The 21167-nt window shown below is 37.3% G+C and overlaps 1 protein-coding gene across 1 annotated transcript; it reads left to right on the top strand.

Moving 5' to 3' along the window:
- Positions 1–1123: 1123 nt before the first annotated feature.
- LOC144452175 (wings apart-like protein homolog) lies at positions 1124–19403 on the top strand. Its single transcript, XM_078143217.1, has 16 exons — positions 1124–1237; positions 3169–4965; positions 6659–6706; positions 7090–7254; positions 8193–8329; positions 9187–9298; positions 9889–10119; positions 11137–11248; positions 12095–12275; positions 13068–13228; positions 13641–13756; positions 14380–14541; positions 15169–15364; positions 15755–15843; positions 16439–16534; positions 17210–19403. The coding sequence occupies exons 2-16, from the start codon at positions 3277–3279 to the stop codon at positions 17273–17275; spliced, it is 3561 nt and encodes a 1186-aa protein (XP_077999343.1). The 5' UTR covers positions 1124–1237; positions 3169–3276; the 3' UTR covers positions 17276–19403.
- The last annotated feature ends 1764 nt before the right edge of the window (positions 19404–21167 follow it).

Below are 21167 nucleotides of genomic sequence, written 5' to 3' on the forward strand. Positions count from 1 at the left end.
AATTTTGACTAGCGAGAACCAGTGTAATGATCTGGCTGAAAATCGCCAATTTATCATTAGTTAGTTCTTTCTTTCAAGAGAGTGTATTACATGTAAACATCTGCTAAACTGATATTCAGACATATACAATATACTGGTGATTACGTCATGACGTCAAAAGAAGTTTGGCAAATATGTTTGGACTATGCATGTATGTGTCTCTCCGTGAAAAGTTACGAAAACGAAAGATTTCTAGATCTCACTACTGGGGGCGCTATTCCAAAAGAAAGCACCAAGTGATGATATTGAATTTCAAGGTGGAAACGTTACTTTGGTGTCAATGTGAAGACTTTATTGACATGGAAGATAACGTAGGCTAACGGAAATGACGTAAGTTATAGGTTAAAATAATATAATAAATACTAAAAACGTATTTTGGGTTAATTGACTGGTTTATTTTTTTTTCTCTACTTGGCTAGTTAGAGACTACTATCTTTTCAATGATAAGATTGAGTATTATTTGAAGGAACCCAATAGAATTCGTGTTTTGAAGGGCATATTTTATCACGTGTTGAATCCCGTGCATGCACTAAAACTAGCATTAGAATTAGGTAAATACCTCCAGTTTGTGCCCTCAAAATCTCTTGACAGTATGAACTCTAACTGAATGATTCTAATGTTACGTCGTACTGTACTTGAAACCGACTCTTGATGTAAGTATATGTTGATTGATTGATTGATTGATTGATTGATTGATTGATTGATTGATTGATTGATTGATTGATTGATTGATTGATTGATTGATTGATTGATTGATTGATTGATTGATTGATTGACTGACTGACTGACTGACTGACTGACTGACTGACTGATTGGTTGATCGATCGAATAATAAATGGTGTTTTTGCTAGTATACGTAGAAACTATGGATGTCGACAACTTGTTTGTATTATTTTTACTATAAGCAGTGTTATTACAATCACCGTAGGTGAAAACAGTGCTAAACTGTATTTGTTTCATTTACTTTTTGATGTTTTTGAGTTCTTGGAGGAGCAGGCTAGGCTAAACTTTTTTGTAGCCAATCAAATGAGCCGTTTTACAGGTCAATCATTTTAAAATCTGAGCATGCGCATTTTAGTTAACCAATATGGCGGTCGTATCCTCGCTTTTGTACTAGTTCCGGAGCATTCTTTTTAATTTTATTCCTGTTCTGTTATTTTATAGAGAACATCAAGTGATTCCTCATATTTAGTATCAAGTAAGTACCACATTGTCAAATTGTATTAATAATCGTATGTACTATCACAGGAGAAAAGGACGTTAGTCCTGAACGAAGGACGGTGATGATGGTCAAATTTGTCGGACTGGATCGTCGAGTGGGAATGGGAAAAAACGCAGCGAGTTCACCACACTAGCTCTCATAATTAAGTTTTGTTGAAATGATCTTGTTATATAGACGTCAACATGTGTATTATCTTACAAGTAATTAGTTTAAGATAGACATTTTGCTATTCAAACGACTACTAGTGTGTTGGTGACGGTGAAAGATACTGTTTAGTTTGATGTTGATAAACTATATACAAAATACAACTATTTTGTACCTCGTTCAATGACTGTAATTGTTGTAAAAAATCTATACTTAGAATCGTTTAACCACACCACAAGGTAATATCCCTCTGATGTAATCAACGACGATTCCGGAATTTCCACGGTTTTGGGGCAAATGGTTTCATTGTGTACGGTCCGTGGTCAACATTGAGGATTGTTTGTTATTGGTTCGATTGATCAGCACCCACGGTAAATTTTCCACAGGCATACCAGGTATAGATAGTCTCACTACAAGCTCTGTGTTGTAATGTTTCCTGAAAAGTACCCACTGAATGAATATGAAAAAACCCCATCAAAATAACAACAACAAAATAACTAAACAGGAACCAGTGTGATAAATGACCTAATGCATTATGGCAAAATCGTTAAAATATATTCGATCTGGGAAAATACAGAAAAGGGAGTGTCCGAATACCACGAAATTTGAACTTATAAGTTTATATAATTTTTGTATGAAGAAAAGCATATAACTGGTGTTGAGGGGAAAATTGCCACTCAAAAGAGAAAGCAGTGAGAAGGGAAAATGTTACATATGTATGAGATTGTACAAAATGTGATCTGATATTATATACCATGTAAGGTTTGAATCCTTTTTCTGTGGGAGGGGGGGGGGGGTGTATTTGTGTACACAAAAAACTACAAGTTGGGAAAAATATTATTAAAAAGGTAAATAAAAATGTTGCTTCTAAAAACAGTGAACAGAAAGAAGATGCAAGCATTCATTGACTGATAATTGATGTACACAAATTGCCAAACACCATAGAAAATATCAAGTTTGACCTTGTAATGTATGTACTTAATGGTGTTGAGATTTCAAATGATTTTGTTGAGATTTCAAATTAATTTCTACGGAAACAGAAAATTTGAAATTTTACAATTTAAGTAATGAAATTTAAAAATATAATTACATTTGTAATTGTTAATAGATGGAAGGGTAGGTCGATGTATTCATGTTATCATTGTTTATAGGCTTTACTGCATACATCAATATGTACTAGATCTGATAAACGTCTTGCCTATGCTTTCCAGTACTTGTAAATCATGTTACTGACATCTGTATAACTGATTCATTTGCTCCATATAGAGTTTATGTTTAAAATATTACCATAACATTTATCCAGTAAAGTACATTGTACTATGACAGTACCCAATGATGTATGAGTTGAAGTGTATCGTACTTTGGGAGGTATTCACTTGCAGTGTTCTCCATGGTTGTACTTTCATGAGACTGGCAAGTTAAAGTACAGCAGAACCCACTACAAGCATGAGTACAGATACCGCTCCCCAGAATACCCACACTACCATAAAACTGTTCTTATCAAATGATGGAATGTAAGACAAGACTGCTGTTCCAACATACTGTGCCAAGTGTTATTAATCCAATTCAGTTGTTTACTTTCCCTGTTTGTAACAGGTTCTGTTAGTCAACAGTCTGATGTCGGCAGTTGTAATTGTGGATATTGTTGTATTTTTGTTTGAATTCTGATTCCTGATATCTTTAGGTATTCCAAAATTTTGATCCTGCAAATTTGTTTTTTTTGTACCATAATTACATTATTTTGACTTTTGTATTTACTGTAGATTGTGGAACTGCATATGGTAGAAAGGGGATCTGTGCATATGATAGAGGCGTGATCAAAGTGTTGATAAGGTTTGAGTCGTAGCGATTTTGAAACGTTTCATCTCACGATGCCAAGGTACACAACCAAAACGTACAGCAGGAAAGGTAAAAACAGTGATGCAGATAAAGAGTTTGATGATCTCTTTGATGATCCTGGAGACAAGAACGGTCAGAATCTATCATCTAAAACTGCCTCGACACACCAGAAATGGGGCAATATGACATACAGCAGGGTGACCAGAAAAAGTGCTATGCAAGGTAAAGAACCTGACCCGATACCAGCGGATCCGCAACCTTCACCACCACCTTCATCGTCACGGAAACGGCAACATTGTGAGGATAGCTCCGGTGACCCTTTTAGTTTTGATAGTGACGATGACAAGGGGTTACCAAGGAAACGGGCCTTGCAAACACCTCCAACCAAAACCAACCAAATTCTGGATAATCCACAGAAGAGTACGTTGAATAAAAAAATTGAAATTCCAAATGCTCGTCAAAAGAAGGAAGGTGTCGAAAACACTGAGAGAAGTCTTATAAAAAATGTTTCAAAAACAGTGACAAAAGATATTGTAATATCAAAGTCAAAACAACCAGCACCTGCAAGTAAGGAGGAATCAACGAAAGTGAACATCAAATCTTTAGATATGAGGGCCAAAATAGCCACTAAGTCTATAGACGCAGGCAAACCAACAAAGTCATCAGATATGTATGTTAAACCTAGTTCGAGTACGTACGGTGGCAAGATTGCACCAAAGACTGTTATAAAACCAAAAGAATCAACAAGTTACTCATCCAGACCAGCTGAGAACAGTAGTAAACCTAAAAAACAAATGTCTATGGATATGTACGTAGAGAAAGTCAGTCAAAACGTTTATGGCATCAGAATGCAAGAGGAGCATGCCTACGCCCAGAAATCTCCACCAAGGGGGAAGGCTAAAGGATTGGCTGGTCAAACTGAAGATTTGAGCATGTCACAGATGGAACAAGAACATGCGTATGCACAAAAACCACTGCCAAATAAAATGGAAGAAGAACATGCGTATGCTCAGAGAATACCTAAATTTATGGGTGCTACTGCTGATAGCAGTGTAAGGACTAGAGTCCCATTGGATAGGGGTGGTGAACTTACCACCATCAAAATCACTGCTAATAAAAATAGCCCAATTAAGACGTATGGTAAATTGATGAACGTGAGTGCTTCCAACAAATTAGGACAATTTGACAATACGTCGTCATTGAAGTATGTTGTGTTATCAAAGGGTCCAAGTAAACCAGTTATGCCAAGGACAAGTTCAGCACCTCTACTATCATCATCGAACGATACCAGCTCAGGGAAAGATGATTTTGATTTTGATGATGAGAAGGATGACTTTTTTGTATCTTCTAAGAAAGTGAAAGCAGTAAGGACATACAGTAAGTACTCCAGTGTGACTGTGACAACTAAGCCCTCAGGGAGTACGACTAGTCACAAAGTCACATCATCACAAACTAGTACTGGAAGTATGGCTCTGTCCTCGTCACAGTCATCGTCGTCGTCATCGCATGGTAAGGACACACCACCGCACACATCACTGGACACATACAAGTTTGATGACTCAGACAATAGTGACGCAGATGGTGACTTCACTAATACCATTGTACAGGGACTAACAAGGAAAGTGAAGGCCACTAGGTCACTCACTGGAAGATTAAGTACAAAACCATCCAAAGCGCCGAGCAGTATAGTCAACAAGATCAAAAGCAGTCCAGCTAAGAAGGTAAGGAAGTAGTGATATTGAAAGATATAGTGCACAGTGATATTACTCATAGGTAGAAATCTATGGGACATCAGTGGACTATAAAATATAGTTCAGTGATCATCATAGGCCAAGCAGTGGTCCAGTATTACCTGTGCATATATATTAGATGAACAATGAATATTCATGAATATTTATCTGAATGTCAAAAGGACGTAGGAATCATGAATATTTGTTGCTCGTCTAATTACATATGCATGTCTGTTGGCTCACATGAGCAGCATTGGATCATTGATAAAACAGTCTCAGAACAATGAATGTGAAGGTGATTCAATTTGGCATTCTTCGTCAATTTTGTGACGTGTTTAAGTGATGGAAATTAATACAGTTACTCTCTAGAATCCAAAGTTCATGGAAATGCCTTTTCTTTTCCTGGATTGGCATTTCCCTTGAAGGAGGCTGAGCGTAGTCAATTGCCAAAGTGTTTGCACAGATCAGATTGTCAAAACTTTTACATATACATTGCACACATACATACATACATACACACATACATGCACACATACATACATACATACATACATACATACATACATACATGCACACATACATACATACATACATACATACATACATACATACATACATACATACATACATACATACATACATACATACATACATACATACATACATCACTGGTTAGGAAGCTGGTCAAATATACAATATGTAACATATTTTTGATAGGAATTCTGAATGACGGGAACTGCACAATAGTCTAATTCCTATACGATATCGTTACGATTTACACCTCCACTCACATTGTCTAGTTCCTATACAGTATCGTTACCATTTACACCTCCACTCACATAGTCTAGTTCCTATACAATACAGTATCGTTACCATTTACACCTCCACATTGGCAAACAGACCATTGCACCAATAATATCAAGGGTTAGGGACTTTCATAGAATTTAATGTGATTTTGAACCAAGGCAAGGTTTCACAGACGCTAGTGTTAGCCCCATGGGGATTACAAGGATCGCAACTAATATTGATTTACATATCACAACATTGAAATGTTTTCTGAATGTTTATGTTTATGTTTAACACATACACAGACATGAACTTCATGATCAGCCACTTGTCTTCGTCTGAAAATATTATCACAATAGTGTCATTCAAATTTAATCTCAAGGATGGTAGAATATTTTTAAAATACAACAGCAGAAACTTGCCGAGCATGGTGGCCTAGATGGCAAGGACGGTGTTACCACCATGCTTTCTTTATGATGGGGAGAACACTGTATTACTGGCACCTCATCAGCATGTCATAGTAATAGGATTGGTTGATGCCTCAGCCCCATGTCTGGCTGAGGTTATCACAAGGATGTGTCCAGTGTTAAAATCAGGCGGACACCAGATTACAAATCAGAGTGGAATTCTTGAGCCGTTACTTCGTTCTGTTTTGTGATGAACAATGCTTTATACAGAGGTATAGAGGAGTATCGGAACTTGGTGAAGTGTCATACACTGCCTCTGTTAACAGTAGTATGAGGATGAGCAAAGAGAAAAAATAATGTGAATAATCAAAATCGCTGAGTACATCTATGTAATACATTTGTATGTCAATTTTAAGCAACATAGGTGATGCAAGTTAGTAATTGACATATAAGTGATGCAGGTAATTAACTGGTATTTCTTTTTTTGTTAGGCACAATATAAAGCTACGTACAATGCAAGACCATGGCAAGTTGATACTGTAAGTACAAAAGGTTTAATAGTAATGTGTTCTTCCTAACAATGTCAGTACCACTATTGTACCATTGTAGTCAAGATGGTTATGCTTTCAATAGGTGCATGATTGATACCTGGTTGTATTGTAGTCAGTTAATGAGTTTACTTTCATTGCATGTTTTAGAGGTAGTTATTGAGTTAACTTTCATTCTTTATGTTGTACAAAGTGTGTTTGTAAATCAGTGATTGAATTGAAGTTTCATTCCATGCAATGTTCAACTTCTGTGTTTATAGTCAGTTAGTGAGTTTAACTTTCATTCTGTTCTTTATTGTATCCATAGTCAGTGAGTTTAGTCAGTTAGTGAGTTTAGTCAGTTAGTGAGTTTAACTTTCGTATTCTGTATTTAGTCGATAACTGCGATAGAGTTGGACCTACCTGAAGACCTGTTATCATCATCAACGGAACCCAAACCATCAACTTCCAAACCCGGCTTAGTTAGAGCTGTTACTTACCCTACCAGGTTATACCAAGATACTGTCACATCCTTGAAGTGCAATAGACAGGAAAAACCAGTAAGTATAATAATCTCGTTTTCAAAGTTCCAACCTTTCACATACAAGGATCACAAGAGGGGGCCCTAGATTTGGCAAAGTGGAGGCTAACGTTTGATCATGGCCACTGGTCGTAGGGCAATACACGAATCCATGAACAAACTGTATAAAAGAACTGTGTTCTTAAAAGAGCGTTACAATAATAGTTAGGCATGGTAGGCGATAATAAAACAGTATGGTTAGGAAACCACGGAAAATGAGTGGTCGTTATCATGTGTTTAATCTTTATGATATAATACGCAACTATGTTAGGCCTCACTTCCGGCACAAAAATATCTTGCAAAGAGCATTCCTAGTGGCTGTTTATCTAGCAATGATAGCCTGAATGTGGTATACTTGAGTAGGTAGTGGCATTAAAGGCCAGGTTTTCGCATTAGTTTTTATCTTATCAGTGTAGCCATAAGGATTACATGGCTGGGCTCATTCTTTTGATCAGGGATCAACTTTTTCTGTATCTGTCAGGTAGCTGTGTTTCATAACTAGATTTTATCTGAACTGACACTTTAATTATCAACAATTTAGTGCTTTTGCTAAGGTTGGGGAACCACGGTAACAGAAAGTGGGAATATGGTAAAACTGGCATAGTTTCCGATACATTGTACTATAATTTTGGTGGGGAACCCCAGCAAAATGACAGGGGAACTCAGGTAGATTTTTGCCTGCTAACCACTCTTAACAAAAACACAGCACTTGTGTAATGGGCATATACTTATAAGTGTACATATCAAAAATTATGATCTGATGCTTTGCTTCTTATTTTTGCCCAGTTTTTACCTTTGATAATGCATGAGATTACACACTTGCTATAAATTTGGGCTTAGATGTTGCTGCAAGTTGTATATTATGTTAACTCTAGAGTCTATAGTTATATGCATATTTGTGGCATTTCCATTGTCTAGTTGTACACAGTGGTAAAACATGTGAAACAAGCCCACCAGTGTCAAGAGTCTGGAGAAAGTCAAGAATTTATTGATGATGTGGAGTATCTCCTGGATGGTCTCAATAACACAGAGACGATGTCAACACGATGTCTTAGGTAAAGTTTCTCTAAATATATCATTTTATCTCAACTATAATAGTTGATAATAATGTAACGTGTTTGTATTATTTTTGGCTCATCTCAATCTTCTTTGAGTCTTGAATCAAAAAATTACATATAGATTATGTGATATAGTGGTAAGATTTTAGTTTATAAGTACATATTACTTGGTAGAGGGCATTTACAGCTGAAAGGTTTCATCATCCCCTTGTTATCATTGACTTTGTGTCAAGGAACCCTACAACTTACAAGTATGTCAAGGACCCTTACATGTATGTCAATGATTTGATGACAAGGTCCCCTATGGCATGGAGTCAGTGACAACCTCTCCTATGTCGTTACTCAGTAAGAAGGTTCCCTATGTCATTTACTTGGTGACAACTTCCCCTATGTTATTACTCGGTGAGCATGCCCGTATGTCAATGAATTAATGACAGTGCCCCCCTATGTCAATGAATTGATGACAAGACCCCCCCCCCCCCCATGTCATTGACTTGGCAACAATGTACCCTATGTCGTTTACTAAGTGACAAGGCCTCTGATCCTGACTAGGTGACAAGATCGCCTATGTCAATAGCTTGTGACAAGCACCTCCTCTCCTCCCCCCTTCCCATGTGAATAGCTTGATGACAAGGCTTCCTATTCATTTGATTCTTTGACTTGTTCTGTGTCATGTAGAAAGAAATTATTATAAAAAGGCATTTTTTTTATTCAATGTCACCTTGTTCATTACAACTATGATAGCATTGCCAGAGACAAATATCAGTGTTGTCATTGTGTTGGATTACTACTAGCGTTGCCTGAGAAGATAACAAGTGTTTTTTAACCCAGTGTTTACATTGTATTCTTTTCAGTGCTGTCAGTTTAGCCAGTAAATGTTCAGCATCATCATTCCGTATGCATCTACGAGCACATGGTATGGTGGCCAAGATTTTCACAGCTCTTCAAGATGCTGCCGCTAATCCTGTAAGTAAACATTTGACAAACTATTACAGACATTAAATGTATGAACTTTATTTATAGCTGATTTGGTTAGGTGGGACATTGGTGAAGGAAGTCAATGTGTTATACTGAATTTTACCAAAATACCTTGCTATCAATGTGTCCTATTATTTATATAAAGGTTTGTTAGCTGTGTGTGTGTGTGTGTGTGTGTGTGTGTGTGTGTGTGTGTGTGTGTGTGTATGTATGTATGTGTGTTTGTGTGTGTCAGTCTGTCACTATTCTATCATTGACATAAAAGCATGTTGCTGTGAGATTTTCTGTTTGCCCACCCTTCCATCTGTCTGTCTGTCTGGCTGTCTGTCTGTCTGTCTGTCTCTGTCTCTGTCTCTGTCTGTCTGTCTGTCTGTCTGTCTGTGTGTTTGTATGCTTGTCCATTTCTGTTTGTCCTCATGGCTATGTCAGTGCTCTAAGACTATAACCTAAGATCATCTGAGGGCATTGCAGTCTTTAATTTCAAATAGTACACAATGACAAGATTTTATCAATATGTGATGAGTATACTAACATATTTATAAACATAAACAAATATGATTTGTTTGTTTTTTTGACAGAGTTTGGCGATAAGTACAGCAGCGTTGTTATTTATGTTGAGTAAAGACAGACTTAACATGGACTTGGATCGTAAAAGTTTATCTTTGCTTGTACAACTAATGAATGCTGCACCCAAACCATCATCCGCCTCATCTAGTAAAGAGTACAATAGAACAAAGGAGAAACTAAGGAGTACATTTCAGAAGCTCCCTATCCAAATGGTTAAAAACATTGATTTGAATTGTATCTCGGTAAGTTGTGCTAACAATCACTGTAGCGTTTAATTTCCAAGTTCCATTTCACCGGTTTTTAGTTAGAGTGGTTAATTTAAAATCTACCTGAGTTAAGGCTATTGTGAAACCTTTTCGATGACTCCCACCGATAGGAAAACATAGTATAACCCAGGGCTCATTCCTGGAAACTCGTGGAATGTCCATGAATCCCAAAGTACTCCTGAAAACTCCTTGAAAATTGATAAAGTAAACAGTGTTACTGTAATGAAGTGTCCATTAGATAGGTGAAAAATATGTTTTTGAAAAGCAGGTGCATTGACAAATACAATATATTTTGCTGGTTAAAACTCTTGGAAAATGACCACCAAAGGTGATTTGAATACTTCTGGAAAACTGATGAAAAACTCCAGAAAAGTCCTGGCATTTTATTTGACTTAAAGTGTATGAAGTGTGATTATCCACTTGTTTTTGTAACCATTAACAACAGATTCTAACTAGTTTAGAATGGACTTTACAAAAAGCCTCATCATACATGTATCTTTTTTTCTCAACAAAATGAAATACAAGGCAAAGAGATTTATATAGAAATAGTGGTTTTACCCTTCCCTGTTCCCAGCATTCTTAAACCTTGGAAAAGAACAGTGATTTAGAAAACCTACAAAATATTTGATTTTATCTCATTGTTACAAAAATTTATATTTCCACAATTCAACAGAACTCCATAAATATGTTCATAGTATTTAGGAAAGAAAATTGATGATGTCTAATAGGGAACATGGAATCCAGACTGAGCATGCTCAGATGCAAAGGACTATGGGATTATCTGTTTTTGTCATAATACCTAATCTGTAGCTGTCAATAGAATAAATTTCCTATAATGGTCAGAGTAACCATGACTACATTATTTATTGTTACAAACAATGTAACACAATCATTTACAATACTGATTGATTCATATTCATCATATTTCCAATGATGCAGCATTTCAGGATATGCAAGTTACATATTGAATGTTATTGATGTGTTTAATTGCAGACCAATTACCTTGCTATGGAATCGTTACTGTCCCTGACTTCAAAGAAAGCTGGTGAATGGTTTAAAGAAGAGCTGAGAGTTGTAGGTGGATTGGATCACATAGTACATTCAGGTATGCTTTAATTAATATGACAGCACCCCAGGACACGTGAGTGCAAGTGTGGCTTACTGAGGACATTGCATGAGTGCAAGTGTGGTGTACTCGGGGTATTTGCATGAGTGCTTGCGATGTTGTCTGCGGCCGTACTTTCATGAGTACAGTAAGTGAAGTGCAGCAGAAAACATTGCAAGGACAGGTGCAAATACCCCTGAGTAGCCACACTTGCACTCACATGGCATGCGTTTTTTTTTTTATTATCACATATATTTTTCCAAAACAGCAAGTTTCCGTAATAATAATACTGTGCAATTATGCACTTTCACGTACAGCAAATGATTGCTCCTTCATTTGCATACCATTTGCATTCACGTATACAATAATGTTTTTGTATTTCACTGCAGTGTAAATACCACTAATATGTGCACACACCTGTACAAGTAATCTCTGATACAGATGTTGTAAGTCTTAGGTACATGTAATAGTATTTTACACAGGGGGTTAAAATTAAACAACAATATTGGCTTATTCTTATGTGTAGTGCATAGAATCATGGTCTTGATCAAGAAAGCAAATGATTCATAATTTTATGATGCGCCAAGGTGGTCACATTTTATCACAGGAAACAAGAAGTGAATGTAGCTATGAAATAGTAATGATTATTCTTGTATTAACCTTGAATTTGACCTGGGTCAAAGACATCAAGCAAGTACGTTGTCTTCACAAATGACTTGTTCTTCTAGCTGTGCTGTGCAACAGAGTATATCTGGTTACACTGTATGCTAATTTTCCCTGTAAACTTACTTGACCTGTGATTGGTTAATCCAATGATTGACACCTGTCATTCATGTTTTGTTATAGTGGCCAGTTCAGTAGAAGACCTATCAGGAGTGCAGGATACTCTGACTGACAGGATGATTGACACTTTGAAGAAAGCTGAGAGATGTCTTCAGGTTTTAGAGAGTGTTACCTACATGAACACAGAAAACCAAAGTTATCTGATAACCTTTGAAGACTTTTCATTAGTCTCGATTATCATCAAGTAAGTCAAATCTTCATCATTAAAGGGGAACACCACTTCACCAACTAGAGACATGTTCAGAAACTATGGATTCTGGAGAGTTATTTCATGATTTAGGTGTAAACAGGTTGTCAGTGGTCTAGTGGTTACACCACTTGCCTCTTACCACTGTGGTGGGGGTTCGAACCTATTCAGAGTTTGATTAAATTTACCACGCTATAAGTAAGAAGGAGTGTTGTTCAGTTTGACTCTACTGAACAATGCAGGTTTTCCCCAGGTACTCCAGTTTCCTCCTGCATTAACACTGAACCCATGAAGGATGGATGGCCCTCACTGACTTCTTGGGAGACAAGTGTTTATATACTTAAAGAACTATCCAGTATAAATAAAGATTATTATTATCATTATAACATGTGAATTTTGGTCAAAACTCAAACTTGTGACAAAAATGTTTTGTCACTATGAGTCGGAAGACAAATAGTGACAGGGCCCCTTAGGTCACTCATATTTTCCTTGGTTGAATGAAGAAACCTATTGGGGGTCACAATGTTTCCAGTATTGCATTGCAGTACAAATACGAATAGAGTGCATGTATGCAATTTACCTTATAAATGATAGCCAAATTTTGTTGTGAGTCAAAATGATAAAAACTTGGTTTTCTTGTGAGTCAACACATAGTAAGAGATAGGGGAATACCATGTACCAAAAAACCTTGGTGTGTCACAAGAAATTGTATGCGTGAGAGGCATGTCAAATTGGCACATTGGTTCATGTGATGTCACTGATACATATGTAATATTTTGTGTACTGCAGAGCACTGAGGATATGTGAGAAGTTTGTACAGATTTATGCTGAAGACGAGTACTCTCCACCTGATGATGATATGACCATTACAACAAGAGAACCTGGACCTGTAGTTAGAAACTGTATGCTTGCTGTACTTAGAGTTCTACTGAATCTAACACATGATAACGGTAAGAATTATTTGATTCCATTAACTTGAACTTTGGTTTTGTCAGGACTGAAAGGATTATTTAAAAAATTCCTCTCTGTGTCTTCACCAACGACTTGTACAAATGTGGGAGGGGAGGTGTATGTCTGCCAACGACTTGTAGATATGTGGGAGGGGAGGTGTATGTCTGCCAATGACTTGTACGCATGAATGTGAGAGGGGCGGGGCAGTATGTCATGAATGGAGAATTGTAGATGTACATATAAACATGTGAGAGGGGAAATGGGAAATGTGTTGTGAACAAAAGACTTGCATATGCACATATAAACATGAGAGGGGGTTGTGGCTTTGAAGGAGACTTGTACATAAAAATGTACAAGTCTGAAACTGACCAATTTGTTTTTTAAATCCATGATTTTTTGTCCTTTTATTAGAATGGGGTAGTACCAAGATGGGAGAAAAAGAAGGTTTGATTTCCACCGCCCTGTGTTGTGTTCTACAAGCACCACAGTATTTACCAAATGAACAGAGATTTGATGTCCTTGTATTGGTGAGTACAGTATTACCAAGGAGAGGTGTGTCCTCCAATGATAGCCAAATTTTGTTTTTGTGAGTCAAAATGATAAAAAGTGACATTTCTTACGAGTGACCACATAGTAAGAGATAGGGGAACACCAAATTTTGGTGCGTCACTAGAAATTGTGTGCGTCAGTGGTGTGTCAAATTGGCTTAGAGGGCACACTGCCAAGGAGTTTATAGTGTAGATAAAAGTCTAAAATAATTTGTTCAATTTTCTGGTCTCCCCTAAAACTTCTTGCCAAAGGGGAGAAGGATGCCTTGTGAATTGTGTTGGTAGAACACTGTGCTAATAATAACTTGGATCTAAAAATGTGTTGGTGGCATTCACTTTCACTTATGAGCACAGAGCTGGCATTGATCAGAACTTAGGTGGAAGTGATGTATGAGAGTTGCTAGGTAACGTCCATTGAACTTAAGACACATCACATCTATGCTTACTTTGACAATATTAATGGTTCTTACAATAACAATAGAAGCAGTTGACAATAGATTATGTGAGTTGTACTCGATACATTATGTGAGTTGTACTCAATAGATTATGTGAGTTGTCTTGCATCGTCGTACTCATTGTTCACTCTTGATTATCTTCCACAGAGTCTTGGTCTCCTCATTAATCTGGTAGAACACAGTGCTAAGAATCGTAAAACATTGGTCAACACCAGAACACAGTTTTCATATGATTCTCAGTCTGAAGATGATGACGATAGTGTGAATGTTGATGACAATAAAGTGTCTTCTATTGAGGCTTTAGTACAGGTATGTATTGCATCACTGTCTATTTAGACTCTGGTACAGGTATGTATCATGTCCCTGTTCAGGTATGTATTACATCACTGTCTATGTAGACTCTGCTACAGGTATGTATTACATCACTGCATTCAGGCTCTGGTACAGGTATGTATTACATCACTGTCTCTTTAGGCTCTGGTACAGGTATGTATTTCATCATTGTATTTAGGCTCTGGTACAGGTATGCATTACATCACTTTATTAAGGCTGTTGTACAGGTATGCATTACATCACTTTATTAAGGCTGTTGTACAGGTATGCATTACATCACTTTATTAAGGCTGTTGTACAGGTATGCATTACATCACTTTATTAAGGCTGTTGTACAGGTATGCATTACATCACTTTATTAAGCTGTTGTACAGGTATGCATTACATCACTTTATTAAGGCTGTTGTACAGGTATGCATTACATCACTTTATTAAGGCTGTTGTACAGGTATGTACATCACTGTTACAGGCATGTATAACATTGTTTTGTCAGTTGTCATTTTATGCTATGTTACAGGTATGTATTAAATTGTGATGTCAGCAGAAAGGTTATATTACTGATAATTTTCTAAATTTATGTCTCTGACTTTTTTGTTGACTTAGTTATTCCTACAAAGACAGAAAGCTGCCAAAGATGCTGAAAGTCAGAAGGATGCATTCAATGATCCGGAACAACTTAACGATAAAAGTGGGGAATGGATAGAATCGGAAGAAGGTCTGGAATGGGTTGCTCTCCCGGAAAAATCAGGAGAAGATGTTCAAAATTCAGAAGAAAATCTGAAGAAGACACTGACTGCAGGTTAGTGTGAAGAAATGATGTACTATTTGTACAGGGTTTTATGTAGATTCCATCTCAGCTGTTTCCATACATGGTTGTATGCAGCAAGTATATCATCTGATAACAAATTGTGTTTGAAAGTAACTTTGTGTGATCTGATCATTGTAAACAGCCTCCATAGTAAGTTACATGGTTGACCCAGTAAGTACTCTGTGAACTTAGGGCCAACCACATAATGTCACACACACTCGATAAATTGATTGATTGATTGATTGATTGATTGATTGATTTCAGTTCTACATACAGCTGGTGATATATTTGATGTAAACTTCTACAACACATTAATTGATTGACTGATTGATTGATTGATTGATTGATTGACTGATTGACTGATTGATTGATTGATTTCAGCTCTACATAAGGCTGGTAAACACATGGAAGACAGTATAGTAGCCTCCTATATTGCACTCCTGGTTGGCTGTCTTATACAGGATAGTAGGGTAAGAATAACGTTCTTGATTTCTGTCTAATTGAACTGATGATGAAATGTAGTCTACATTCTACATTATGACACACCTAGTGATTAACCTTTGACCTGTGATTAATATAATGACAATACTCTACACAAGATACTACAGTGGCAATCAAAGGTTTTGGCTTGCTAAGAGAGATACGAAGTAAAAGAGATTTTGTTCAATGTGTTAGATTACACAGATGGGTGATAGCAGTGCCTCTGTTATGTGGATGTAATCTTCATGTAATGAAAGTAGTGTAAGCACTTGAAGTCCCCAAAATGTTCACTACAAATATAATACTAGAGCATGAAAGTCATCAGAAATGCTACCCTAATGTGAGCATAATTGAACCAAAATCCATTCAATGGCGTATGTGTACATGTCACAAGTATAGTTTCAGTATGTGTCTATATATCGATTTAAATGGAGACCTTGATTGCAGGTGTTGTATGTTGCACTTAGTTGTTAGAGTACATCTGTGTCAAGTATTGAATACAACCAGGATATTACTAGCTATGTTTTGTATTCCCCATTGGTATAGATATCATCTAAAGGGTTACTGTGTTTTTGTTGTTTGCAGCAAACATTAACCAAGGTGAAGCAGTTCCTACCAGATGGTGATTTTGGTGGGATGGCTGATATGTTACGCAAGTTCTTGGAGTTTATGAGTCTGACTGTGAGTATATAAGTAGGGCTGTAATTGCAGGACTAGGGGCTAAGGACTAGGGCTAGTAATCTCCAAGGTGGGGTAATAGTCTTGGAACTTGCACTACAAATCTCAGGGCTGGGCTACTTACCTTAGGACTTGGGTACTGCCCTCGGGGGTTGGGGTTACCAGCTTGGGAGTAGGGGTACCAATCTCAGGTTTAGGGGTACAAATCTCACAGGTGGGGCTACCAGCCATGGGACTAGGGCTACCAATCTCAGGGAGAGGGCTGCCAGCCTTAGTAGTAGGGCTACCAATCTAATGGGTGGGGCTATTGGCCTTGGAACTGCAGCTACCAATCAAAGGGATGGGGGCTACTTGCCTATGGAGTATGGCTACCAATTATATGGTGGGGGCTATCAGCCATGGGAATAGGGCTACCTACCAATCTAAGGGGCAGGCTACCAGCCTTGGGACTAGGGCTACCAATCTAAAGGGTGGCGCTATCAGCCTTGGGACTAGGGCTACCAATCTAAGGGATGGGGCTACTAATGTTGATATGTCGAATTCCTAATAATTGAATTGTTGCAGTTTAATACATCTGTTATATCTCTTTTGTTTGAGCAAGACATACAAGAATTCTGTACATTATAATGTCTATGTCAGTGTGGTCATTAAAGTCATTCCTTCTGTGTTTTCTTTCAGACTGCTGTGGGTAACAAAGGAACCAAGTCAATATCTCAAGTTATAGAAGTTCTCGAGTCCAGCTAAACACACGTCAACACGTACTCCACTGTATGATAATAATTTTCAATTTAATGTGCTTCTTGAAGTCAATTTCTATTTATATATAAGCCATTATTTTCAGAAAAGGAAATATAATACAGGAAAAAAAATGATTTCAGATATTATCAATTTTTTTTTTTTGGCCAGTATTTTTGTAGAATGTAATCTGAATAATTGACACCTAGTTAGATGGGAGTTCACCATTAAGCTTGTATAAAAAAATGTCTCACGCCAATAACGTGTAGTGTACTACTGTAGAAAGGTTTAGTTGTAAATTATTGACCAAAATGATGCTTTTATGTGAATGGTTGCACTTACCATTGAATTTTTGTGATTTTGCAAACTGTGTGCCTCTTCAATTAAGAAATGTTCATCTTATGAGAACAATTTTTTTAATAGAATTTTTGCTTTTTATTTTTTATGTATGAATGGTGTTATAACTGTAACTGGCACTACCTGAGAGGCTACTGTAATGGGTTTTATCAAATTGTCTCTGTCAGTCCATCCATATACAGCTAATTCTCTGACATACACAAACTGATTCCTGCAGTTGGCACTACCTGAGAGGCTACTGTAATGGGGTTTATCCAACTGTCTCTGTCTGTCTCTGTCTGTCTGTCTGTCTGTCTGTCTGTCTGTCTGTCTGTCTGTCTGTCTGTCTGTCTTTCGGTCAGTCCATCCATACATGGCCAATTCTCTGACATACACAAACTGATTCCTGCAGTTGGCACTACCTGAGAGGCTACTGTAATGGGGTTTCTCCAACTGTCTCTGTCTGTCTGTCTGTCTGTCTGTCTGTCTGTCTCTGTCTGTCTGTCTATCTGTCTCTCTGTCTTTCGGTCAGTCCATCCATACATGGCCAATTCTCTGACATGCACAAACTGATTTCTGCAGTTGGCACTACCTGAGGAGCTATTGTAATGGGTTTTATCCAACTGTCTGTCATGTCAGTCTCTGTCGCTTTCTGTCCATCCATAGACAACCATTTCTCTGACATGCACAAAATGATTCCTGCCTGAGGCTTCATCAATCGGTTTTGACCAACTGTCTGTTGGGCCTTCAAGGTCAAATAATGAAAATAATGAACTATTGAGTGTCAGACAGGCATATAAATAGGCCTTTCCAAAATATGCCATGGTGGCGCTCTACTTCCTGTCTGTATGTACCTTGGGGGTATACATGGTATAGGTTACTTGGTTAATCATAGAGCACTACTGCTTTCGTCAATGTCTGAACAATATGAAAAACATCCCTGATTTACACTTCTACAGAATACCAAGGGAGAAAGCTCTTAAGAAACGGTACTATGAGGTGATGATACCCCAATTTGAGCGAGGGTGCTGTGTTCTCAATTTCCTGTTTGCAGTCTGCAATGGCCTATTGGGAAGACAACTAAACAACATTGTTATGCTACGTTAGCTAAACTTGGGTAGTGCTACTTTGCAGTGACAAGTACAGGGTTGTTGTGAATTCAGTTTGTGTATAGTAAAAAAAAAACATTTCAAGCTTCTCAGTTTTATTTGTGCACCTTTGTAAAGAATGAATATTGAAAATATGTGAAGGAGATAAAAAAAAATATCATAGTATGAATTGAAGCTTTGAATCTATTCAAAAGTTGCCAGGATATGTAAATGTTCTGATATCGTTAATCAGTTATTGCAGCTTTAGCTTTACTTTACTTTTCTTTTTAAATATCAGAGTGTGTCCTGTACTTCTGTAGTTATCAGATTTTGTACATGCTGATTCAAAAAGTGCCTTTCTATGTAAATAGATTCCTTTGTAAGTATTAAAGATAACCTGAATTAGACCCATTGTCAGGCAAGTTCACAACTAAAAAAAAAAAAAAAACTTGCTAATTGCTCTGGTGATGGATGGTATTTCCTTGTTTACATGGTAATTGTGTTTGACCTCAGGTCATAGGTCAAACCAGAGGTCATGTTGCAGTAACTTGTGTGTCAATGATTGAAACTAAATCATGTAGCAATTGATGATATCTGTAATGTAGCCAGCAGAGAGTTTCTTTTGGCACATATTTTCTAAATTTCTGAATTCTGGAACAATTATGGACCTGTAATATCCATGTATGAATTTTGATGTATTAAAGTTTTTATTGGTAACAAGTGTTTGTTTGTTATTGATTACTCTTACATTAAATGTACAGTTGGTTTTGGACGATAGAATAATGCTTTGGAAACATCTCAACTTTAAAATCTTGTAATGAAACCATATTGCACTTGAGTGCATTTCTGGAGGAGGTGTGATGGGGGGGGGGGGGGTGCAATTTTTTTGAAACTGCAATACTTCTTCTAAGTCCAGCGTCATAAAGTTGACTCCTTCCCATATGTTGGAATGCTTCGTCTGAATTCATCAGTTCTTGCATGTAAGTGACAACAACATAAGTGGTCAAAATTTGAAGAACTGTGACAACATGGTCCAAACTGCTCAAAACACAGACTGGTATCCCATTCAGACTGACCATGTAAGAGTTCTGTTGGTGGGGGTGGTTGGGTGATATTTTCTGTGTGGGTTGTGGGGTTCAATTTGGAAAATTGCAGTTGAAGTGGTGGTGGGGGATGTGGGTCATTTGGAAAACACAACTTTAAATGGACTGGTCACTTTTGAAAATGTTTCACCAGGTAATTATATCACAATCACTACAACAGTGTCTGTCATTTTGATGCCGTCAGTTTGGCTGTTAGAGGGCTTGAATTTTGGAAAACTAACGATAGATGGAGTGGAGGGGATCAGAAAGTTGGTACAAAAAGTAAATTACAAGGCTCTTCTTGGAAAGGTTGAATGACGAATAACTGATTTCAATACACAAAGATAAATCTGTGACGTCATGTTTGTTGTAACCATGCATTGATTTTGCTGTCATCCCTAACAACATTTCTTCAAGACTTAATCTTGAACGTTTATTTTCGATTGTGTTTTTCTGTGAGATAAAGACCACGAAATTCTGGTTCTGCCCAGATACTGTAAGTAAAACCATTGTATATTGAATTTATGAGTACAGGATGAAACCTGACCAATCCTATCGCGTGACAGAGTACGAAACTGAAATACTAGTACTCTTGAAATCAAGTTAGGCTTAAACCATTTGATTTCTTGGGAGGGGGAAAGGGGTTCAAGGATTTGGACCCAAAGGTACATTTTTTTCGAAGGCACACAAGGCCACGTCATATCATGGATGTATTAGTGATACATCCATGGTCATTTCAACGCGACGTTGCCAAGGAAAAAGCCGACACACTAGAAGCTTATACAGCTTTGATAAGTCGAGAAAAACAAAGTGGCATTGGGCGAAGTGACACGTGCCGGTGAATGTCATGAAACACGGGTATTAAGCGTATAACCGCAGTTTATCTTCCCCAGACATTGCGGAATATAAGTCTTTAGTACTTTGAGTTGAATGTAATTTCGAAGATTATCATATCTTATCATAGATAGTAGGAACTGTGTACAAGGCTATCCCCGAATCGACCATTGAGGGCAGCATAACTTGAAGTATCTATTTACGGTATTTACTTTGTAATAAAACAAAAAGTTTTCTGTACTTAGTATATTCTGACGGAATCAAAGCAATCCCAAATATAAGGATAACACGTTGTCGGGATTTCGGAATGTCACCATTCGAAATGTGTTCATACATTGTATTATCCCAAGTACTCTGCACTGTGTCTACAAGTTAGTATCTCCCTGTCCTTGCGACCAAATGTGACTGGAGGAATTTGATTCAAAATCTTTTCTCGCTCTGTACAGACAGCAGCTCCATGATGGCATTTTTTCTTCTTCTTCCCAGACTATTGTTGGCATTTTTTCACCGTATTGCACCTTTTTCTCCACTATCAATGGTAGTGCGGGCTGTTGAAGAGGG

The sequence above is a fragment of the Glandiceps talaboti genome, chromosome 22 (genome assembly GCF_964340395.1).
Source record: "Glandiceps talaboti chromosome 22, keGlaTala1.1, whole genome shotgun sequence".
Lineage (NCBI taxonomy): Eukaryota > Metazoa > Hemichordata > Enteropneusta > Spengelidae > Glandiceps > Glandiceps talaboti.